This window comes from Budorcas taxicolor, chromosome 9 (assembly GCF_023091745.1).
Source record: "Budorcas taxicolor isolate Tak-1 chromosome 9, Takin1.1, whole genome shotgun sequence".
In the NCBI taxonomy this organism is placed as follows: domain Eukaryota; kingdom Metazoa; phylum Chordata; class Mammalia; order Artiodactyla; family Bovidae; genus Budorcas; species Budorcas taxicolor.
Genome location: NC_068918.1, coordinates 83,114,569 through 83,140,080, shown reverse-complemented (window position 1 = coordinate 83,140,080; position 25,512 = coordinate 83,114,569). Strand labels below are relative to the sequence as shown.

Below are 25,512 nucleotides of genomic sequence, written 5' to 3'. Positions count from 1 at the left end.
AAGTGAAATTTAGATACAATAAAATTAACCTGTTTGAAGAGCACAGTTGGATGCATTTTGCAAATGTATATAGTCGTTTAACCTCTACCACCGTTTCTTCGTGCTGGTCTTTCTGAAAGATGATACTGCAAGAAAAAGATTATTAGAAATATGGCAGTTCACAGTTGGAGTACGTAACATTTCTGAGGTTTTGATATTTCATTCTGTTTGGCCCTTCTTAAGAAACTAAGTCGGTAAATCACATTTTGAAAGTTGTGAAGTACAGTCCAACAGCAGGGATGGGTGGTTTTATTTCGTGAAGGTAAAGTAGCAGTGTGGGCAGGCCAATAGCGATGGGTAACACGGTAAAAAAACTTAACCTGTTTTCAGTTTTCTTATTTAATTGGATGAGAGCTCTACCATGTGAGCATTAAAAGGTCATCCACCTCGAAAATTCTTTGGTCTTGAGATGGTTGGATGGCATCACCGACTCAATGGAGTTTGAATAGGCTCTGGGAGTTGGTGATGGATAGGGAAGCCTGGCCTGCTGCAGTCCATGGGGTGTCAGAGTCAGACGTGACTGAATAGTAACTAGAGCCAGCCATTTCAGGTAGTCATTAGCTGCATTCTAGATATAAAGCACCGTTCCCAGGACTGAAAATAGAGATCTTTATATTGAAAAAAAATCCTTCACATGTCCTTTCTCATGTGAATCCTTAGTCACCTTCAGGAATCAATTCCAGAATCTAGATACTGTGTGGTAAAATGAAGACAAATAAGGAACTTGTGTGAGGTGAGAAGCTCAGGTGTGAACAGAGCAAGGTGGAACCCCAGACATAGTGAATTGACAGTGCTCTTTGATATCCATTTGTGCTTGAATGTTTCTGAAAAGTTTAAGGTGAAAAGACTGTCCTATCTACTGTCATAGCTTTCCATTTAAAAAAGAGAGAGAGACTATTAAAATCACTCTGTAATACCTGTGCTAAAGGCAGCCTCTCTGTTCCCTCTGAGAGGCAGTGCTCTTTAGTAGAGAAAGGATTGGCTTTTAGAACTTATGCCTGAGCTGGTGTCCATTTGTTTTCCAGGTAACTTCACTCAAAATACTAGATGAAGAAACTGGAAAGTTCAGAGAAGTTAAAATGGGCTAGTAATTCTTAAGTTAGGGCTTCACAGGTGGTGTTACTGGTAAAGCACCTGCCTGCCAAATCAGGAGACTTTATATATAGAGACATGGGTTCAATCCCTGGGTCGGGAAGATCCCCTGGAGAAGGGAATGGCAACGCACTCCAGTATTCTTGCCTGGAAAAGTCCAGGGTCAGAGGAGCCTGGTGGGCTGCAGTCCATGGGATCGCAGAATCAGGTGCTACTGAAGTGACTTAGCACAGCACACACAGCACAGTTCTTCGTTAATGTAAGGATTTGCTGTGAGAAAGCGTGTTAAACACCTGTAACATGGTCAGGGTATGCTCGTTTTCTCCTGGCACCCATTGAAGAGAAAACTATTCTTGGATAATTGAGCGATTGCTTTTGCCTCTAAGCCTACAAAGGTAGCTTATCAGTAACAAGCAAAAATGAGACTGTACACTATCAGTGAACAGTGTAAAGTGCTAGTCTGTTTTCAGTGGCTGAATTTCCACCATCCCAAGAGGCCCAGTTGCTTGGATTTTAATATCTCAGGCAATAAGATTAGTCTGTTTTGTTTTTCCAGAGGGTTGGTTGCAATAAATCCTCAGTAATGTGCTTTTCCGTGCTTTCTTAAGGTCTGCTAACTTAGGTTGATTAAAAAGTTAATTTTCTCATATCAACTTACATGTTTGCAAAGCTCAAAAAACCGTCACTGCTAAATTTAACTTTTTCCTAAAAATAACCAAGAATCTCAATTTCTGCAGGTCCTATTAGCTAGGAACTTGGTACCATTGCCACGTTAACCACCAGCTAGATGTCTGTAGATAAAAGTGAATACTGCCAGCACTTTCTGCTTCTGAATTTCTAACTCGCAACATTGGAAATTCTGAATGTGAAGCTCGCCTTGCTTATTCACATAATTGATATTCAACAACTGTAGAGAAGTGGTTTGTGTTTTTCCATCACTTCTTATATTGATTGGTGTGGCAGAGAAACAGGTGGAAAATACCATGTGTGCGCATGCTTTTGTGCAGGTGCACTCAGTCGTGTCCGACTCCACAATCCCGTGGACTGTAGTCCGCCAGGCTCCACTGTCCATGGGATTCTCCAGGCAAGAATACTGGCATGGGTTGCCATTGCCTTCCCCAGGGGATCTTCCCAACCCAGAGATTGAACCCTTGTCATGTTTATTTAAGTTAAGGAAATTTGTCACGGTAATCCTATTTTTATTAAGGGTCTGGTAGAATTCAATAGTTATATGGTAGACTGTTGGTTTAGGCCGAGTTAAATAATCTGATAAATACTATGTATAAAAGATTAGTTGGTTGAGTAATGCTGATAAGAATTTGTATAGATTATTTTTCATTTTGAATTCCATATGTTGACATTTGCCAAGGTAATCGATTCAGACTTTCTTTTCTCTAGATAAAATTGTAAGGAAAGCTGGCCATCTGACAAATGCTTATGTATATGAAGTGGGCCCTGGGCCTGGGGGAATCACAAGATCCATTCTCAATGCCGGTGTTGCTGAACTTCTGGTGGTTGAAAAGGATAGTCGATTTATTCCTGGATTACAGGTGAGTTGCTGAAAGTATCTTACTTAGGAGGTAAAAACCCAGTTTAAATCTTCAGGCCACGATTCTTAAACCTCAGGGTAAATAAGACTTCTACAGTTTGCTCCTCAAACTGCAGTTCACCAGGCTTCATTCCAGAGATTCTGATTACAGTGGTCCAGGAGTGGTCTAGGAATCTGCATTTCTAACCACCATCCTCACATGAATTGTTGGCTGCAGCTTTAATAAACCAGCTTTATGCATTGATGCTAAGCAAGCTTTTTTGGCTACTAATAGCTGTGCATGCCATGGTACCCCATTCCTTCAAAAATAAATAAAACTAAGAAATGCTAACAGTGTCTAAGTTACTGGCATGGCTTCTGAGAACCTCCTTTAAATTCAGAAAATCATTGCTACAAGCACAAGATAGAGAAGATACACGTCTCATTGACAGAAAGTAATTGTTAAGCTTAGGCATTTGTATAAGGATTTTTTAAGTGAAGAAATTAAGTTGTGCCACAGGTTTAAAATGAGGTTTGAATAAAATGATCATTGTTGTTCTTTAGTCACTAAGTCATGTCCAACTTTTTTGCAACCCCATGGACTATAGCCTACTAGGCTGCTCTGTCCATGGGATTTCCCAGGCAAGAATACTGGAGTGGGTTGCCATTTCCTTCTCCAGGAAATCTTCCTGACCCAGGGATCAAACCTGAGTCTCCTACATTGACAGGCAATTTGTTTCCCACTGAGCCACCTGGGAAGCTGGAATGAAATGATAAATATATCTTTAAAACAGTAGCTGATGTCCTATGAGAAGTGTTTGAAGAAACTGGTTGTACTTCAGTGGAAGAGAAGCCTTGAGTGAGGGGATTCATAGCTGCCTCTCCAAAGCTGTGGGGAGGATCAGTTTGTTTTGGTCTTCTCTAGAAGAGAACTAAAACAGGTAAGAATTGAAGGAGGCAGATGGATTTAAAAATGAGGAGAAACTTAAATTTTTAAAATAGTATAATATAGTGGAACAGATTATATAAGGGATCTTATAAAGGGATTCTTCATGGGGGGCACTTACACCTAATGGCTTAAAGGCCTTTGTTTGATTCCTCTGTAATTCTGAAACTTTAAAAGAGCCCTTAGCCTTTGGTTCATAAGAGTAGCAATTTATTAAGTGAGTCCAACAGAATAATAAAATTAGCTACATTGTTATTTTCATATAGGAGGACAAATCAGTTTAAAATTAGTACATTCTAAAACTTGTATGTGTATTAATGGATAAATGTTTAATTTCTGCAGGAACAGTTTGAGAAAATTTGAGAAAATCTAGAGCTTGTGTTTATGCCTCTGGATATTTTTAGAAACCCAGTGCGTTTTCTTCTCATTATTTTGCTATATCCAGCCTTTATGCTTTAAAAAAATTATATATTTAGTTCAACCTAATTTTGCCAGCCTTGATAGAATTGGTTTCAGATTTATAACTTTATTTGGGGATTATTATATGGTGCAATATTCCTTGATTAAATATGGAATTTAATAGTGATTTTTGCTCTGAACCAGTTTCTTTCCAGAATGGTGTATCAGTTGGAGGTGGAAGTTGTAACAGTGTTATTTTTGGTGGGAGCATAAGATGATAAAAAGAAACTGAATAACATTACACAGTTCCCTGCAGGTTTATTCATCTAGGGTGTCTGCTGGCATAGAGAAGACTCTTCTGACTTCTTTTCCCCTTAAAGGGATGTCTTAACCCTGAATCTCACCCTCTATTACGTGTAATTCTTTCTTATTAGGCAGGCAAGTGAATCATATTTCACATCACCAGCTTAATTAACATATCCTCCTCTCTGATCTCAACGAAAGATGTTTTAAAGACATACCAACAGACAGCCACACTCTCTTCACTGCCCCTCCCGTATCCCTGCACGCCTGACTTCTGCCTTGTTTTATTTGTCTCGTGAGATTTATTATCATCTGACACACTGTGTGTTCTTACTTGTTGTCAGTCTCACATCTTTGAGGTCTTCCCTGGTGGCTCAGACAGTAAAGAATCCTCCTGACAATGCAGGAGACCAGGGTTCAATCCCTGGGTAGGAAAGATCCTCTGGAGAAGGGAATGGCTCCCCTCTCCAGAATTCTTGCCTGGAAAACCCCATGGACAGAGAAGCCTGGTTTGGCTACAGTCCACAGAGTTGCAAAGAGTCAGACACCGCTGAGCAGCTTAACGCTTCTTCACCCCTCTGGAATGTAAGTGCCATGAAGGCAGGTGTTTCTGTCTGTTTCGTTCCCTGCTGTATCTCTACAGTGCCTAAGAGTGCCTGGCGCATACCAGGTGTTTGGTAATGTTTCACATGGAGATAGAAAGGTTGACTCTTTGTAGATATCTAATTAGCTCATTAAATAAATGTGTTACTTAATGGTGAAACCAAATAATTGGGTATCCTTAATTATCAAAGTTCTGTGCTTTTTTCCCCTAAATATGAAGGTTGATTTCAAGGTAACTTGCTGTGCAGGAAGTGTATATTTGACTTCTTTTTTTGTAGAAGAAGTAAAATTAATTTTTAGTGTCGCATATGCAGGAAAGGAATTTGCCTTAAAAAGAAATGTTGGGTACTAAAATATCAAATAGACTTCTTTTTCTTGTAAAGAATGTTTCGATATGTAAAACCACGTTCTTTTAGGGGTGCTAAATTAATCATAAAACTGAGTAAAGGCAGAAAGAGTGGTCTATTTTAAGGATTCCATTTTAGTGATATCTAAGCTAATAAAATTACTTTTTAAAGAAATTGTAATAATTTATAAAATGTCTGCTACCTGGAAGTATGTCATTTGTAGCTTAATTCAAGTTCTTAAAATATTATCACGAGGCAGCCTAGGGAAAGAACATAGTGATAACATACAGGTTTTTCACTATTAGCATGTTGTGATGTAAGAAAGGCTTCCCTGGTGGCTCAGATGTAAAGAGACTGCCTGCAGTGTGGGAGACCTGGGTTCAATCCCTGGGTCGGGAAGACCCCCTGGAGAAGGAAATGGCAACCCACTCCAGTATCCTTGCCTGGAAAATCCTATGGTCAGAGGAGCCTGGCAGGCTACAGTCCATGGGGCTGCGAAGAGTTGGACACGACTGAACAACTTCACTATTCACTAATGTAAGAAAACGTGTTTAATACGTGAAAGCATTGTAGTGTGATTTTTGTAATAAAGAACAGACTCAGCGTCAAATGGCCTGTGTTTGATGTCTGGCTCTACCATTTACTATTTATATGACTGGGCAGGTAACTCTCACTGTGCCTCAGTTTGTTCATAGGATTGTTATGGTTTAAATGTGTTTAAAAGCATGCCGTCAGGTTTTGGGGCTTTTCTCCAGTGCTCTTAAGATGTTGCTCTGCTATCTTATTACTTCTGTTGTTTCTGACAAATCTGTCATTCTTTGCTTCTGTCTTTTTCCTTGGGCTGTTTTTATGATTTTTTTCTTTTTTTATAATTTTATTTGTAATTGAAGGATAATTGCTTTATAGTATTATGTCGGTTTCTGCCAAACATCAGCATGAATCAGCCATAGGTATACGTGTGTCGCCTACCTCTTGCACCTCCCTCTCCATCCTACCTCCCTAGGTTGTTATAGAGCCCCAGTCTGAGTTCCCTCAGTCATACAGCAAATTCCTGTTGGCTGTGTATTTTACATACGGTGATGTGTGTTTCCATGTTACTCTCTCCATACGTCTTACCCTCTCCTTCCTTCCTACGTCTGTGTCTGTAAGTGTGTTCTCTGTGTCTGTGTCTCCTTTGCCGCCTGCAAACAGGTTCATCAGTACTGTCTTTCTAGATTCCATATATGTGCATTAGTATCTGATACTTGTTTTTCTCTTTCTGACTTACTTCACTCTGTATAATAGGCTCTAGGTTCATCCACCTCATTAGAACTGACTTGAATGTGTCCCTTTTTATAGCTGACGATTTTTTCTATATCATTGGCTTTGAGTCTTTTCATCGTGATGTGCCTTGGTGTTCTTTTCTTCATGTTTCTTGCTGATGGGCCAGTGAGAGCTTCCTGGATCTGCAAGTTTTCCTGCACTGCTTGTTGTCCAGCATCTGAGTACTGCCTCAGCGTTTTTGGCTATTTCATGTTTAAAGTGAAAGAGTGTAACTGGTCTGTCTCCTTTATTACATCTTGACCAGAGTAAGAAGCTCTAGGATTCTTAACCATTAAGGTATTTATTTCATGAAATTTTGGAGATAGTAAGGCATCGAGTATTGTTAGTATTGCCTCTGGAATTCTATTAGGTAAACAGTGAGTATTTCTACTTGATAGGCAATGTAGACTTTGTGGGATTGGGAATCAAATAGATTGGTTTTCAGATATCATGTATGGCACTTACTAGCTTTGTGACCCTGGGCTTGCCTTTGAACCTTTTTTTAGCTTCCGATTTCTCATCTGCAACATGGGAATGTTAGTTTTCTTTTGTGGTTATTACAAGGATAGAAATTTATGAAAAGAGATTGGTCTGTTGCCTGTAGTCAAGAAATGGTTGCTCTTATAATTCTTCCCCTTCCCCATCCTCTTGCAAAGGGAGATATAAAGTAATCTAGTCATCCTAACAACAGGACCTGTTTTTAATCCGAGATAGTAAATGTTTGAAATTCTTTCTAGCAGATTTTAAATAGGACTTCCTGTTGTGATGACTACATACTTACACATGTAACTTACTTGATGCGGTTATGACCACAGCTAATCATAACATGGGCAACACTCAACCAGTTAGCAAAAGCTGATTCACAGACAAAGTGATCTCCTAGTCCACTGCAAGTAAGTACAGAGAATGCTGGAAGCAGACCCACTGACTACAGCAAGAAGTAACAGTTATTACTGTGGCAGAAGAGCTACAAGAAGCAAAAGCACAATAGGGAAGGATCCATAGCTATTGAGGCCATTGCTCTACAGTCAACAGTGATCCAAGTCATCAAGAAAAGACTGAAATTGGGTTCATTGTTCTTAGTTTAGGAAGAGAATTGTGCAATATAGTTTAGAAATTTATACCTGTAAGTTTATTTTATTTTATTTTTTTTTAGAGAAATGCTCCTTTTCTTTTCTTTTTTTTTTTTTTTTAGTATAAAGTTTTTTATTTTTTTAATTTTAAAATCTTTAATTCTTACATGTGTTCCCAAACATGAACCCCCCTCCCACCTCCCTCCCCATAACATCTCTGTGGGTCATCCCCATGCACCAGCCCCAAGCATGCTGTATCCTGCGTCAGACATAGACTAGCAATTCAATTCTTACATGATAGTATACATGATAGAATGCCATTCTCCCATATCATCCCACCCTCTGCCTCTCCCTCTGAGTCCAAAAGTCCGTTATAGACATTATTTTTAAGAAATGTTGACAATTAAAGGAGTTACATTGGTTGAATAGAAAAAGTCTTAGTTGCTCAGTCGTGTCTGACTCTAAGTGACCAGTGGACTGTAGCCCACCAGGCTCCTCTGTTCATGGAGTTCTCCAGTTAGGAATTCTGGGGTGGGTTGCCATTACCTACTCCAGGGGATCTTCCCACAGGGATTGAACCTGGGTCTCCTGCACTGCAGGCAGATTCTTAACATGTGAACCACCAAGGAAAACCCCGGGTTGAATAGAAAATTTATTAAATCAAATATCTAATCCCTTGATGAGTCTGAGTGGGTTTCTGCTGTACCTGTTCTTATTGTTTGTTGTTTAGTCACTCAGTTGTGTCTAACTCTTTGCGACCCCATGAACTGCAGCACTCCAGGCTTCCTTGTCCTTCACTATCTCCCAGAGTTTGCCCAAGCTCATGTCTGTGACTCAGTGATGGCATCCAACCGTCTCATCCTCTGTCATCCCCTTCTCCTCCTGCCCCCAATCTTTCCTAGCATCAGGATCTTTTCCAGTGTCACCTCTTCGCATCAGATGACCAAAGTATTGGAGCTTCAGTATCTGTCTTTCAGTGAATATTCAGGCTTGATTTCCTTTAGGATTGACTGGTTTGATATCCTTGCTGTCCAGGGGACTCTCAAGAGTCTTCTCCAGCACTGTAGTTTGAAAAAAATTCAGTTCTTCTGTGCTCAGTCTTCTTTATGGTCCAACTCTCTCATATGTACATGACAACTGGAAGATAACATAGCTTTGACTATATGGACCTTTGTCAGCAAAATGTTGTCTCTGCTTTTTAATATGCTTTCTAGGTTTGTCATAGCTTTTCTTCCAAGGAACAAGCATCTTTTTAATTTCATGGCTGCAGTCATTTTGGAGCCCAAGAAATAAAATTGCCCATTTCCTCTTTTTCCCCCATCTGTTCGCCATGAAATGATGGGACTGGATGCCATGATCTTTGTTTTTTGAATGTTGAGTTTTAAGCCAGCTTTTTCATTCTTCTCTTACACTTTCATCAAGAGGCTCTTTAGTTCCTCTTTGCTTTCTGCTGTAAGGGTGGTTTTGCATATCTGAGGTTATTGGTATCTTTCCAGGCAGTCTTAATTCCAGCCTGTGATTCATCCACCTGACAGTTCACATGATATACTTTGCATAAAAGGTAAATAAGCAGGGTGACCATAGACAGCTTTGATGTACGTCTTTCCTAATTTTGAATCAATCCATTATTCCCTGTCCAGTTCTAACTGTTGCTTTTTGACCTGCATACAGATTTCTCAGGAGGCAGGTAAGGTGGTCTGGTATTCCCATCTCTTTAAGAACTTTCCACAGTTTGTGATCCACACAGTCAAAGGCTTTAGTGTAGTCAGTGAAGCAGAATTAGATATTTTTCTGGAATTCCCTTGCTTTCTCTATGATCCAGTGGATGTTGGCAGTTTGATCTCTGGCACCTCTGCCTTTTCTAAATCAAGCTTGTACATCTGGAAGGTCTGGGTTCATGTACTGTTGAAGTCTGGCTTGAAGGATTTTGAGGATGACCTTGCTGCCATGTGAAATGAGTGTGGTGGTGTGGTAGTTTGAGCATTCTTCGGCATTGCCTTTTTGGGATTGGAATGAAAGCCGGCCTTTTCCAGTCCTGTGGCCACTGCTGTGCTCAGTCTCTTAGTCATGTGCAACTCTTTGCATCCCCGTGGTGGACTGTAGCCCACCAGGCTCGGCTCTCCATGGGATTTTCCAGGCAGTAAGACTGGAGTGGGTTGCCGTTTCCTTCTCCAGCACCACCTCTCAGTTTTCCAAACTTGCTGGCATATTGAGTGCAGCACTTAAACAGCATCATCTTTTAGGATTTGAAATAGCTCAATTGGAATTCTGTCACTTCCACTAGCTTTGTTTGTAGTAATGCTTCCTAAGGGTTACTTAACTTCACACTCCAGGATGTCTGACTCTAGGTAAGTGATCACACCATCATGGTTATCTGGGTCATTAAGACCTTTATTGTATAGTTCTCCTGTGTATTCTTGCCTCCTTGTCTTTAATATCTTCTGCTTTTGTTAGAGCCATACTGTTTCTGTCCTTCGTTGTGCCCATCTTTTCGTGAAACATTCCTTGGTATCTCCGATTCTCTTGAAGAGATCTCTAGTCTTTTCCATTCTGTTGTTTTCTCTATTTCTTTGCATTGATTGCTGAGGAAGGCTTTCTTATCTCTCCTTGTTATTCTCTGGAACTCTGCATTCAGTTGAATATACATTTCCCTTTCTCCTTTGCCTTTCTCTTCTCAGCTATTTGTAAAGCTATCTCATATAACCACTTTTGTCTTCTTGCATTTCTTTTTTTGGGGGGTGGTTTTTGTTATAACCTCCTTACATTTTTATGAACCTCCAACCCACAAACTGGAGAACAATAATACCAAAGAAGTTCTTAGACTGTTGCAAATGTTCTAGGCCCCACATCAGGCTTCCCAACCTGGGAATCTGGCAGAGAGAATGGGCCTCCCCAGGGAATCTGACTTTGCAGGTCTATGGGATTTGATTATAGAACTTCCACAGGACTAGGGAAAACAGACTCTTGGAGGGTGCATTCAAAACCTTGTGCACACTGGGTCCCAGGAGAAAGGAGCAGTTGACCCCGTGAGAGACTGAGCTGGACCTGCCTGTGAGTGAGTGAGGGTCTCCTGTGGAGGCACGGGTCAGCAGGAGCACTGGCAGAAGCCGTCCTGGGAGGTACGCATTGGCATAAGTCCTTTTGGAGGTCACCTTTAGCCCTACCATAGAGCCTGTAGGCTCTAGAACTGGACTGCCTCCAAAGGCAGGGTGCACAGCCCCACCCATCAGCAGAAAATTAAAGATTTAGCGAGCATGGCCCTGCCCGCCAGAGCAAGACCCAGTTTTCCTCACAGCCAGTCCCTCAGGAAGCTTGTACAAGTCTTTTATCCTCATCCATCAGAGGGCAGACAGAAGCAGCAAGAAGTACAATCCCACTACCTCCAAAATGAAAACCACAGTCACAGAAAGCTAACCAAAATGGTCACATCGATCATAGCCTTGTGTAACTCAATGAGGTTATAAGCCATGCCATACAGGGCCTCCTAACACAGACGGGTCATGGTGGAGAATTCTTAAAAAACGTGGCCCACTGGTGAAGGGAGTGGCAAATCACTTCAGTATTCTTGCCTCGAGAACCCCATGTATGAAAGTCAGTATGTGGCAGGTTAGAAAGAAGGTAATATGACTGGGCTGTGTAATTGCTGCTTAGCCCACTGTACAGTGTTGGCTGTCATGAGCCCCTCACCAGGAAAAAGTGAAAGTGAAGTCGCTCAGTCATGTCGGATTCTTTGCAAGCCCATGGATGGTAGCCTACCACACTCCTCTATCCATGGGATTTTCCAGGCAAGAGTATTGCCTGGAAAGATCAATCCGACCCAGGGATCGAACCTGGGTCTCCTGCATTGTAGGCAGACGCTTTACCGTCCGAGCCACCAGGGAAGTCACCATGAGAAGGTGGTGTAAAACATATAAAATGGCTGTTAGTTTTTTGCACTGAAGGGATTTATAAATGAGCATAGGTTCTGGAAATTGCACAGATTCTTTCCTCATCAAATTAGATCACCAGCAAACTACCTAGTTAAGACCATAGCTTCCCCTCCACCACCACCCACCGCCGCCCCCCCCCAACCCCGTGACACACACATGCGGGACAGCATTCACTAAGTACTTGTAAGAGGAGAGAGATTTTTAGGTGACTGTGAAGAACACTTCTGCATTTGTTTTCTTGGTTTTATCAAAGACATTCTCTATTTCTTTCTTGTACCCTTTATAGAACTTAATACCAGAAAAGCACATGTTCTCTCTTGGAAACTGGCTGTAATTACTTCCAACACTGAGTAAAAATGATATAGTTCAGTATGTTGGCTTCAGGATCTAACATCTCTAGGATTGGTACAATGTAAAGCTCTCACAATCTACATACTTTGTATGCTTCCTTTATCACAGTTTGGTTTTCTTCTTTTGCAGCCTTATTTAATGAATGCTTTTTACTCAAAGCTTGCTTATGACTCGTTTTGGAAAAACACAGGATTGAAAATGGTAGAACAATTGGAGTGTCTGTAAAAATACTCATCTGGCTGCCATTAGTGCCTGCATAGGTTGTCGGTGCCTCTGAGGTCAATATGAGGCAACACTCCCAGAGTTCTGAGGGGTAACAGGCGCCAGTGTTGTTCCTGAAGGGCTGTAATAGCGATCTGTTCCGCCCTTTTGTCATTCCCCGAATATCGTTATGATAATGCAGACATTTCTTCTGTTAGGGTTTGGTTGTGAGGTCTTTCTGTGTCATTGCTGATTATCATCAGGTGTTGGAATGGCTGCTGTCCATAATTATACTGTCATTTCTGTTTGTACAACTTTTTTATTTTTTGGCCTCCATAATTGCTCAGGGCCTTCACATAAAGCTGTGAACAGCAGCATTCATTCCTTCTGCAGTGGGGAGTGGGAAGGGGAAAGCTCGAGCTGCAGAGTTGTCCTGGAAAAAGTAGACCTCTTAAAGAACAGGAGGACTTGGTGTGTCATTGACTGACACATAAGCCAGAAGGGGAATCCAAAAAACTAGCACTTTAAACTTGGGAAAGGAAGGTAAATGTGTATTTTTACCAGTTTCCTGATATGTAGCTGTGTGTGTAAAGGTGGAAAATAATATTTCAAACATGGTTAAAGTTATCAGAGCATGTAAATTAATGCCACAGAGCCAAACTTACATTGTTTTATTTTAGCCTTAATTACTAATTACTTCATTACTTTCTATATATTGACATTGTGAAACAAGCTTTTAATTCTCCCTCTTTGTTTTTGGTATGCTTATTTGTTTTGTTTTAATTATGTGAAGCATAATTACAGAAGAAAATTTAATGTTCTTCATTGGAAATGCTGTCATTAAATAAAATTTTTATATGGTAAAAGCCTGTCCTATAGAGAGGGATCTCCCTTTTTTTGTACTGTGTCTAAGTTATTATATTTTCTAAGTTTGTCTGGAACTCATCAGATTAAGTTTTAGCAAATCATGGAAACTTAAAATAATCCATAAGTACATTAATATCAGAGGTACACAATTATTTTTGCTAAACTACCATGGCTAAACAGATCAAACTAGATGATTCCCATAACTTAAAATGCTTAGCCTCTAATCAGCATATGCATTTCAGCTACGTGTTTCTCCAACATTACATGTATAACTGACTTATCAGTGAAATAAATCTTTGCAAGTTTCTGAACCTTTCAAATTTTAGGGGCCCCCAAATAGTATAGGCTAGGAGAGGAGTTTTCCAGCTTCATAGAAAACTGAATGCCATTTGATCATTCACTTATTCATTCACTTGTCAAATACATATAAAGGACCTACTGTGTACTATTGCAGCCGCAGGGGATATTAAAGTAGATAAGAAACAGAGCCCTTAAGGGGCCTCTGTTGTTATAGGGGAAAGAAACCTGTATATACATGATTGTAGTACACAGCGCTATAAAGAAGTGTGTGTAAGGCACATTGTTGACCCAGAGGTGTGAGTGAGCTACAGCTAGGCGCCTTGGTCCATGTCTCCTCCGTGGCTTTGTGATGGTGCTTTCATTCTTCCTTAGTCGCCTGAATTAGTCAGAGGAGAGTTAGGATAGAGAATTCAGCTTTACTTGAGCTAGAGAAGAAGATCCGGGGGATGCTAAGGGCAAAAGTTCCTTGAATTGAAGCCAAAGTTCTCTGAGTTCCCTGAACTGAGATTTAATGTGGGAAGAGGGTCACCTCTTCCTTTCTTCCTTTTGTAACCTACTTTTTTTTTAAACTTTTTATTTTATATTGTAGAATAGCCAATAACAATGTTGTAATAGTTTCAGGTAGATAGCAAAGGGACTCAGCCATACATACATATATACATGTATCCATTTTCCCCTCGCATCCAGGCTGCCAGTACATTGAGCAGAGTTCCTTGTGCTGTACAGTCAGTCAGTTCAGTCGCTCAGTCGTGTCCGACTCTTTGCGACCCCATGAATCGCAGCACGCCAGGCCTCCCTGTCCATCACCAGCTCCCGGAGTTCACTCAGACTCGCATCCATCGAGTCCGTGATGCCATCCAGCCATCTCATCCTCTGTTGTCCCCTTCTCCTCCTGCCCCCAATCCCTCCCAGCATCAGAGTCTTTTCCAGTGAGTCAACTCTTCCCATGAGGTGGCCAAACTACTAGAGTTTCAGCTTTAGCATCATTCCTTCCAAAGAAATCACAGGGCTGATCTCCTTCAGAATGGGCTGGTTGGATCTCCTTGCAGTCCAAGGGACTCTCAAGAGTCTTCTCCAACACCGCAGTTCAAAAGCATCAATTCTTCGGTGCTCAGATTTCTTCACAGTCCAACTCTCACATCCATACATGACCACTGGAAAAACCATAGCCTTGACTAGACGGACCTTTGTTGGCAAAGTAATGTCTCTGCTTTTCAATATGCTGTCTAGGTTGGTCATAACTTTTCTTCCAAGGAGTAAGCGTCTGTTAATTTCATGGCTGCAGTTCACCATCTGCGGTGATTTTGGAGCCCAAAAAAATAAAGTCTGACACTGTTTCCACTGTTTCCCCATCTATTTCCCACGAAGTGATGGGACCAGATGCCATGATCTTCGTTTTGTGAATGTTGAGCTTTAAGCCAACTTTTTCACTCTCCACTTTCACTTTTATCGGGGGACCTTGTGGTTATCCACTTTAAATATTGCAGTGTGTACATGTCGATACAAAAACCCTAACTGTCTCTTCCCCGCACTGTTCTTTACATGTGCTTATTTTCATTGATTTTGCTCTCTTGCATATTAACTTTAGAAGCTCATACGTTGCATCTGGCTGTTGTTCTTTTACTAAGGACTTCAAGAATCAAGTTTTGTTTGAGTCTGGGGCACTTAACACATGCACATTTATAGATGGCTTACCTGTAAGGCTCCTTCTAGTTAGGTGCCAACACTTCAGTACTGTGAGAGCAATTCTTAAGGTGTGATGCTAAGGTGGATGAGAAGGAGGGGAAAAAAGATAAAGGAAAGAAGTACTTCTCTTTTTTACTCAGAAAAACTGAAGAAAGGAAGGACAACAGGGAGTGGAAGGTAGAAATTGGCCAGGAAGTAGCTTTTGTTAAAACATGCAGGATAATTCATTAGGAAAGTGCCTGTGGATCAGAATTACTTCAGGAGCACTCTGGTCAAAGGAGTGTCTCAGAGGGCCACGTATAGCTTGGCAGTGACATATAACTTTTCTGCTGGGTTGACTCTACTTGCAGGTTTAGTTAAAGATCTTGGTACTGTGTAGAATCAATCCTTTGTATGTACTTAAGATATAAAGATTTAGTTAAATTCATCTTTCATATGATTTCTCCTAATTCTCAGTATTTCGTTATAATGTCTTTCGTTTCTATTTGTTAATCAGTATTTTTATTGACATATAGTTGACTTTTACTGTTTCGATTTCTGCTTTTCCATTCTGGTTTTTCATAGAGCATTGAATATAGGTCTCTGTGCTTTATGGTGGTTTGGTCACCAAGTCGCATCTGCCTCTTTTGTGACCCCATGAACTATAGCCTGGTAGACTTCTCTGTCCATGGGATTTCCCAGGCAAGAATACTGGAGTGGGTTGCCATTTTCTCCAGTGCTATATAGTAGGAACTTGTTTGTTCATCCTATATATACAAGCTTATATCTGCTAACCCCAACCTCCTACTTGATCCTTCCCGAACCTCCTCCTCCTTGGCAGCCAGCAGTCTGTTCTCTGACTTGTCCATGACTCTGTTTCTGTTTCATAGATAAATTCATTTGTGTTGTTTTTTAAATTCCATGTATATATGATATCATATGATACTTGCCTTTCTGTTTCTGATGTATTTCGCTGCTGCTGCTGCGTCGCTTCAGTGTGTCCGACTCTGTGCAACCCCATAGACGGCAGCCCACCAGGCTCCTCTGTCCCTGGGATTCTCCAGGAAGAATACTGGAGTGGGTTGCCATTTCCTTCTCCAAAGCATGGATGTGAAAAGTAAAAGGAAGTCGCTCAGTCTCTTAGCGACCCCATGGGCTGCAGCCTCTCTAGTTGCATCCACGTTACTGCAAATGGCATTGTTCCTTCTTTTTTGATAGCTGAGTAATATCCCATTGTAGAGAAAGAAATGTCAGCCTACTCTGGTGTTCTTGCCTGGAGAACCCAATGGACAGAGGAGCCTGCAGACTGTAGCCAGTGGGATCACACAGAGTCGGACTTAGTGACTGAACAACGGTATTCCGTTGTACATATGTATCACATTTTTATCCATTCACTTGTTGATGGACATCAGGTTGTTTCACATCTTGGTACTGTGAATAATGCCACTGGAAACATTAGGGGACATGTTCAGTTCAGTTCAGTTGCTCACATGTCTGATTCTTTGTGACCCCATGAACTGCAGCACGCCAGGCCTCCCTGTCCATCACCAGCTCCCAGAGTCCACCCAAACCCATGTCCATTGAGTCAGTGATGCCATCCAACCACCTCATCCTCTGTTTTCCCCTTCTCCTCCTGCCCCCAATCCCACCCAGCATCAGAGTCTTTTCAAATGAGTCAGCTCTTCGCATCAGGTGGCCAAAGTACTGGAGTTTCAGCTTCAACATCAGTCCTTCCAATGAACACCCAGGACTGATCTCCTTTAGGATGGACTGGTTGGATCTCCTTGCAATCCAAGGGACTCTCAAGAGTCTTCTCCAACACCACAGTTCATAAGCATCAATTCTTCGGCACTCAGCTTTCTTATAGTCCAGCTCTCGCATCCATACATGATCACTGGAAAAACCTTTGTTGACAAAGTAATGTCTCTGTTTTTGAATATGCTGTCTAGGTTGATCATAACTTTCCTTCCAAGGAGTAACCGTCTTTTAATTTCTTTGCTGCAGTGACCATTTGCAGTGATTTTGGAGCCCAGAAAAATAAAGTCAGCCATTTTTTCTGCTGTTTCCCCATCTATTTGCCATGAAGTGATAGGACTGGATGCCATGATCTTAGTTTTCTGAATGTTGAGCTTTAAGCCAACTTTTTCACTCTCCTCTTTCACTTTCATCAAGAGGCTCTTTAGTTCTTCTTCACTTTCTGCCATAAGGGTAGTGTTATCTGCATATCTGAGGTTATTGATATTTCTCCTGTCAATCTTGATTCCAGCTTGTGCTTCATCTAGCCCAGCATTTCTCATGATGTATTCTGCATATAAGTTAAATAAGCAGGGTGACAATATACGGCCTTGACATACTCCTTTTCCTATTTGGAACCAGTCTGTTGTTCCATGTCCAATTCTAACTGTTGCTTCCTGACCATACAGGTATCTTTTTGAATTACTGTTTTGTCTGGGTATGTGTCCAGGAGTGGGTTTGCTGGATCATTTGGTAATTCTGTTTTTAATTTTCTTAGGTACCTCTGTACTGTTTTCCACAGTGACTGCACCAACTTACATTCCCACCAACTATGTAGAAGGGTTCCCTTTTCTCCACAGCCTCTCCAGCATTTGTTATTTATGGACTTCTTAATGATGGCTATTCTGACCAGTGGGAAGTGGTACCCATTGTAGTTTTGTGTTTCTCTAATGATTAGCAATATTGAGCATCTTTTCTTGTGCCTATTGGCCGTCTGTTTGTCTTTGTTGAAATGTCTATTTAGTTTTTCTGCCCATTTTTGATTGGGTTTTTTGTTATTGTTGAGTTGTGTGAGCTGTTTGTATATTTTGGAGATTAAGTCCTGTCAGTTGCATTGTATGGAAATATTTTCTCCCATTCTGTAGGTTGTATTTTTGTTTTGTTTATGATTTCCTTTGCTGTGCAAAAGATTGTAAGTTTGATTAGATCCCACTTGTTTATTTTTGTTTTTATTTCTATTGCCTTGGAAGACTACTTAGTCTCCAGTTTAAAAACGCAGGAGTTCAGTTTTTGCTAAATCTATACCGAAACACAAGCCATCCTGAGGGTCAAAATTATGTCAATATTTGTGATGTTAATAAGCTATTGTTATACTGTTATCTGCCGCCATTCCCAGTCACTCTTCTGTGTTGAAAGGCGAACACCACGGATGTCTGCTGCAGTGGACGCAGCATGCTACTAGTTCATTAGTGATCATTCTTAGTCTCTGACTTTTCATATTGATTTATGATGCACAGATTTGGCGGGAAAAAAATTAATTCCACTGTTCTCTAAAGTGTATGAGCTCATTTTATTGACCTTTTTGTAAACTAGATGCTTTCTGATGCAGCACCTGGAAAACTGAGAATTGTCCATGGAGATGTCTTGACATTTAAGATAGAAAGGGCGTTTCCGGAAAGTCTCAAAAGACAGTGGGAGGATGGTAAGTGTCTTTGGGTTGGTTTTCTTATTTTCTTTTGTAATTGTTTAGTACAAATATTTGTATTATTTGTCATACATTATAAATATTTATAATATACTTATGTTAAAATTAGATAATTAAATAGGTAAGGTGCATTGTAATTTTTTCTGCTTTTCCACTTTCTTCCAAATTAAAAATCAAATTGCTTTCTCTTCATCCAAATTTATCTGATACTAATATTTTTCAAATATTTTGGGGTCTGTTCATATAAACTTGCCATTTTTATGATACCATATAAAGATGGAATGAACTAGAAAGTGTTTTCCAAATGGTGAAAATAGTGTTTTGGTGAACGAAGCCATACCCCCACCTTTCTTTTGACTTTATTTCCTCTGTCTTTTACATTCAGTAACCTTCCAAGGCACTCTTCATTCGTGGACAGTTTTTTGGGTACCTGCTATGTGCCAGCTCCTTGGAACACACAGAAGTGTTTCTTGCCCATAAACCCCTCTCAGTGCAGCTGGAGGAGCGATTTGGGCGTGCCTGCACAGCTGACCTTGAGTCTCGCTGCTCCACACCAGGCTTCTTCAGAGTGGCTGGCTCTGCCCGGCTCCCCCTTCCAACCGGCTCTTCTCCGTGACCACTTCAGTTTTCTGCCCTGCCCAGCCAGTCACAGACAACAGGGATGACCGACCTAACTGCCTGCCGCAAACCTTCTCTGCGTTCCCCAGTGTTAAACTGTTACTCTCATCTAGAAGATTTCTCTGCTGCTGTTTTCCCTGATACCAGGCCCACCTGTTCTTCCTTTCACCTTGTTTTGAGCTTTCTCTAACTTTGCTGGTGGTTATTTTTCCACCCACATCTTAAATCTTGTTTCTCCTGCCATGACTTCACTTACCGCATATATATTGTACACAGTCTTCATGTCCAGCCTGTATCCCCTTTGTGGGCATCTGACAGATTCTCTGGTGTCCCACAGGAACTTTGACCTCACGTCCAAGGCTAAATGATCTTTTTCCCTCAAACCAATTTTTTTTCATGCTTTCCTAAGCCAAAACCTGGGGACTTTAACTGAATACTAATTAAGTGGGGTTTTTTTCCCTTTAATTCAAAGCTGATTGTGAGCAAACATTGCTTCTGAAGAATAAATGGACTGAAAAATACTCAGCCATTATCTTTTTGTATGCTTTTGTTTGATGCTATTAATACCCAGTTTAATTTTACTCTTAACTAAAATTGTATTCATAATACATTGCTGAAATAATCATACCAAGTTTTTTCTTATGCCAACCAGATCCTCCAAATGTACATATTATTGGAAATCTGCCTTTTAGTGTATCAACCCCACTGATTATCAAATGGCTTGAAAATGTTTCTCAAAGAAATGGACCATTCACATATGGTAGAACCCGGATGACACTGACTTTTCAAAAGGAAGTGGCAGAGGTAAGTTTTAACTTTTTCTGGTTGTTCTATCACAAGATCTAATTACCAGAAAAGAAAAATTACAAAAGAAAAAGAATATTATCAGTTTGGAGTTGAGAAAGGTAAGGGGGTTGGGTGTCTCATTATTCAGTATATAGACTTCGGCTCACATAAGCCTGCTAGGCATTCCCATGACTGGAGTGTTCCAAGTTTGTCTCTAAAAAGTAAACCCGCAGAGCAGTGAAAGCAGTTTTTGAAGCAAAGAGATTTAAGGAGGGAATCTGCAGGCTATAAACAGTTCTTTTTTATGACATATGACAGTTCCTTTTTATGACATATGAATATAAAAGAGTGTATCATGTATATTCACTGCTTTATGTGTGTATGGCTTAATCAGAAGAACAGCCGAATCCCCACCACCCAAGTCAAATTGTTATTCAGTTGCATCTGACTCTTTGCAACCCCATGGACTGGAGCACACCAGGCTTCCCTGTCCTTCACAATCTCCTGGAGTCTGCTCAAACTCATGTCCATTGAATCAGTGATGCCATCCAGCCATCTCATCCTCCGTCGTCCTCTTCACTGTGGTATTGACCATCTAGTGATGTCCATGTATAGCGTCATCTCTTATGTTGTTGAGAGAGGGTATTTGCTATGACCAGTGTGTTCTCTTGGCAAAATTGTTAGCCTTTGCCCTGCTTCATTTTGTACTCCAAGGCCAAACTTGCCTGTTATTCCAGGTATCTCTTGACTTCCTACTTTTGCATTCTAGTCCCCTGTGATAAAAATGACATCTTTTTTTGGTGTTCTAGATCTTGTAGGTCTTCATAGAACCCTTCAGCTTCTTTGGCATTGGTAGTTGGGGCATAGACTTGATTACTATAATATTGAATTGTTTGCCTTGGAAATGAAGGATCATTTCTGATTCTTCTGATGAAGGAAATGAAAGATCATTCTGTCATATTTGAGACTGCATTCAAGTACTGCATTTCAGATTCTTTTGTTGACTGTGAGGGCTACTCCATTTCTTCTAAGGGGTTCTTGCCCACAGTGATAGATATAATGGTCATCTGAATTAAATTCACCCATTCACGTCCATTTTAGTTCACGGATTCCTAAAATGTTGATGTTCCCTCTTGCCATCTCCTGTTTGACCACATCCGGTTTACTTTGATTCATGGACCTAGCATTCCAGGTTCCTATGCAGTACTCTCGTTTGTAGCATCAGATATTGCTTTCACCACCAGCCACATCCACAGCTGGGCGTCGTTTCCCCTTTGGCTCAGCCTCTTCATTCCTTCTGGAGTTATTTCTCTGCTCTTCTCTAGTAGCATATTGGACACCTACTGACCTAAGGGGTTCTTCTTTCAGTGCCATACCTTTTTGCCTTTTCATACTCTTTATGGGGTTCTCAAGGCGAGAATGCCAAGGTGGTTTGCAGTTTCCTTCTCCAGTGGACCACGTTTTGTCAGAACTCTCCACCATGACCTGGCCGTCTGGGTGGCCCTACACAGAGTGGCTCATAGTTTCATTAAGTTGCACAAAGCTGTGGTCCATGTGATCATTTTGGTAAGCTTTCTGTGATTGTGGTTTTCATTCTGTCTGCCTTCTGATGGATGAGGGTAAGAGGCTCGTGGAAGCTTCCCAATGGGAGGGACTAGCTATGGTTTGGAAAACTGGGTCTTGCTCTGGTGGGCATGGTCATGCTCAGTAAATCTTTAATCCAACTAAAGTCTTTAATCCCATTAAATCTTTAAATCCAATTAAAGTTAAGTTAATAATTAGATTATTAACATCTCTGATACCCTCTTGTATGCCTCTTTCTGATTGCATCTCCTGTTCCCCACCTACTACCAGGATAATCTATACCATGAGTTTGCAATTTATTATTCCCTCTGAACCTATGTAAGGAATAATAGGTTCAGAGGGTAAAGTGTCTGCGTACAATGCGGGAGACCCAGGTTCAATCCCTGGGTCAGGAAGATCCCCTGGAGAAAGAAATGGCAACCCACTGCAGTACTCTTGCCTGGTAAATCCCATGAACTGAGAAGCCTGTAGGCTACAGTCCACGGGGTTGCAAAGAGTCAGACACGACTGAGCGACTTCACTTTCACATAGTTTATCAGATTCTTACCTGTATAATAATATATTTCAGTTTTGTCCATTTTTCAGCTTTATAGAAATGGGTTCATACAGTGTATATTCTTTTTATCCTGATCTGCTCATGTTGTCCATAGCTGTAGCTTATTTATACAGCTATTTACTATCCGCTGACTGTTGATCTGTCAGGCTTATCTGTCTGTTTTCCTGTTTGGAGACCCTGCATTAGTTTCAGTGTTTGATTATTACAAATAGTCACAAACATTCTTATGTTGATCCCAGCTGGTACACATAGACAGGATTAGGGTACAAACCTCAGGGTGGCAATGCTGGTCATAAGGCTTGCAGCCTCAGATTTACCACTCTTTTCTGCAGTGTCTAATCTGTTGATAATTGTATTTTCCATTTCTGTACTTTTATCTCTAAAAGTTCCGTTTGAGTCTTATTCTATCGTCCCTTTCTCTCATGTTTATGCTATTCTTGGCATCCTTATGCATATGTATAATATTTGTAATAGCTATTTTAAGATCTTTGCCTACTAATTCCATTACCTCTGTCATTTCTGTACTATTTTACCAGTTGATGTTTCCCACCCTCTTTGTTCTGGGTCCCATTTTTCTGCTTTGCAAGCCTGGTAATTTTTGTTACAGTAGTGGCTATTGTGAGGCTTGTTTTTTTTTCCCCCAGTGTTGTTGAGGGTCAGATTTTGTTGTATAGGGTTGAGTGGTGGGTTTTGTTCTGGCATGTAAATAAAGTACTTGCAAACTGATTTGAGGTTTGCCTTTCAAGCTTTGTTATGATGGGTCCAAAGCAGCCTTTGATCTGGGGCTAAGTCCTACTACTAAGCCATGGTGTTTCTGAGGAAGCCACCCTGTGTCCTGTGTAATTCACGGGCTCTCTACTTTAGCTGTTGGGAATGCAGACTATTTCCAGCCCTATATGATCTCCATTTTGTCCGACAGCTTTCCAGTGGTAACTTTGTCCAGTCTCCCTAGCCTTGAGGAATTAACCTCATACACCCCTTCCAGATCCTTGCTCTGCCAAAGACTTGAAAGGGAGTGTGTCTCCACTCACTCCCTTCCTGTCTCTACCTCCTTCCCTAAGACCTCTCCAGCTCTGTGTTCCGCTTCTCCAGTAGCCTGCCCCCGGATTCTAGCTGGATTCCAGCTGCTGCGGCCTCCCAGGGCATCAGCCTCTGTCTCCTGAACGCAAGGTCTTCCCTGGTGGCCTCTGTTTCTTGGCTCTCCAGCTCTGTGTTCCGCTTCTGCAGTAGCCTGCCCCCGTATTCTAGCTGGATTCTAGCTGCCGCGGCCTCCCAGGACGTCAGCCTCTGTCTCCTGAACGCCAGGTCTTCCCTGGTGGCCTCTGTTGCTTGGCTGTCCCTGAGCTGCAGCTGTAAGCTGGGCAGTCCCGAGGCTCACTCCTTTCCCTCTGGCAGTGACCACAGTCCTTTACTGCGTCGTGTCCAGGTTATAAAACCTGTTGTTTTGTGTGCTTTAGCTTCATGGTTGTTTCTGTAAAAAATAAAGCAGTACAACTTAATATCAGAATTGCTTTGAGAGTAGACACTGGATGACTACCTTAGTTCAACTCTTCCAGTGTCTTCCTTTCAAATAATTTATGAATGTATTATAAGAAATTTTTTCTTGCATCCATCCCTCTTTCTCCATGTTCCCTTCCAGAGGTGCTGGTTTTCAACAGCAGTTTTGCCCCATCCCCCACTCAAGGGACACTTTAGGTTGTCACAGCTGGGGGTGCTTCTGGCATCTAGTGGATAGAGTTCAGGCCAGCTGGTAGACATCCTTCAGGACAGTCCCCATAGCAAAGAACTACTCAGCATTAACTAGCCCAAAATGTCAAAACCACCAAAGTTGAAAATTTCCGTTTTAGAGCATTGGGCCATAAAATCCATCACAAAAATGTAGAACCCTTTTGTGTTTGTTAGAAACTCTTAAGATGACATCGTCTTTTTCCTGCCACCGCCGCTGCCGCTAAGTCACTTCAGTCGTGTCTGACTCTGTGCGACCCCATAGACGGCAGCCTGCCTTTTTCCTGAGGTCCTAGTCATCTCCTTGTGACTCTTAATAGTGCTTTTCTGTTGGTGTGAATTGAGGCCATGCTAATAGTTCCCTTTGTTGCTTTTCTCAACTTTTGGATTTGTCCTTGGATTCTTTTCCTCAGCTGATATGATTATTATGGTATTTCTACTCTTCAGTAGCACAATAGAAATGCAAAAATACTCTCATTCTTTGGGGGATAAGAGCAAAGGAACAGAGGCTGAAGAGGTGGAGTAACATTTTCAATGACTCAGTGTCACTTGTTATTAATAATAGTGTTGCTTCCAGTTTACCATATGCAATTATTTTTCTTTAACAAAAAGTTGATTTTAGTTAAATTTTAGTTTGAATATTGAGAAGAGTTTATATTGAGTCTGTAATTTATGGAATGCTTTAAAAGTATAGATAACACTGGTCCCCTGACTGATTTTCACATTTTTGAAAGTGAGAGCTTCATTGGAAGACTATATAGCAGCGTTCTCCTGTTTTCCCTCTCTTTGTTCTTGACACTGTCATATTTGCATTTTGAATTTTAGCCACAGAAAGCACTTAGAATATTTGCTTGGCTTGGCTTTGTGAGTTACAGGGCAGAGACGAGCATGTTTGTCTTGTTCCCCTCTCTCTAAGACGACAGGGTGTAAATGTAAGAATTCAGCTCATACATATTAAGGGGCTTGTAGACACTTGAAAGTTGCAGCTCGTAAAATAGAATCAGACTGTGTAGCGGTAAATGAGAGCGTAACGAATCTCATCTAACCTCATGCTACAGGTGATGAAACTGAGACTTGGCGTAGTTTAACGTCTTCCAAAGGTCGTGGAGGGAAAGCTGAACCTGAACACAGGTCATATGTGTTCTGCTGAAATCAGGATGTTCCAATTCTTTGTGTGACTGGATCTGTGGTCTTTTCTTTCTGGGTCCAGCATCAACCTCTTCATCTACCATCTCCAGGGGACCATGTCTGGTTAAGGGAATGGCCTTTCCATAAGTTATCTAGTTGTCATTGTCCCTGATATTTGGCTCTGCAGTTTCTCAAGCATAAGTCTAATTTTTCTACTTAAAATTATTTTACATGAATAGAAAAAAACCAAAACTGTTCTTGTGAATTCGTTGACCCCTTGTTTTTCTTACACTCAATCAGAATTTTTTAAAAGCTCGAGGGTTAGAGGTTTCCTTTCACTGAAAAATTACCTGGTTTGGTTCCCTGAACTTTTGCTCTTCAGATAGATCTTGTAATGGAGTCTGAATTTTCACAGCTTTACCTATAATATATCAAAGAAACATCAAATGTTTGAGTGGTTGGATCAAATGTTGAACTCTTAGGCTAGCATTTAATGAAGTCTTTTGCAGAGCTTTCTGGTCTGTGGATTGAATTCTTCCTTAATAAATGAGGGACAGGTATTTGTGCTGCTTTCTTCTACGTTATGAGATTGACATGTTTTCATCTCCAAAGCCTATGTGTATTTGCTGCAAAGATGGGATTGTTGTTGTTTAGTCACTGAGTCCGTGTCTGTGTCCATGGACTGTAGCCCACCAGGCTCCTCTGTCCATGGAATTTCCCAGGGAAGAATA

The 25,512-nt window shown here is 41.1% G+C and overlaps 1 protein-coding gene across 1 annotated transcript in view; it reads left to right on the top strand.

Annotated features, from left to right (window-relative positions):
* Positions 1-25,512, top strand: part of TFB1M (transcription factor B1, mitochondrial) — a 61,626-nt gene that overhangs the window by 791 nt on the left and 35,323 nt on the right. Inside the window, exons 2-4 of the mRNA XM_052645861.1 lie at positions 2,530-2,681; positions 18,273-18,381; positions 19,655-19,806. Coding sequence (XP_052501821.1) covers positions 2,530-2,681; positions 18,273-18,381; positions 19,655-19,806 — 413 coding nt within the window. The remainder of the gene's footprint in view (positions 1-2,529; positions 2,682-18,272; positions 18,382-19,654; positions 19,807-25,512) is intronic.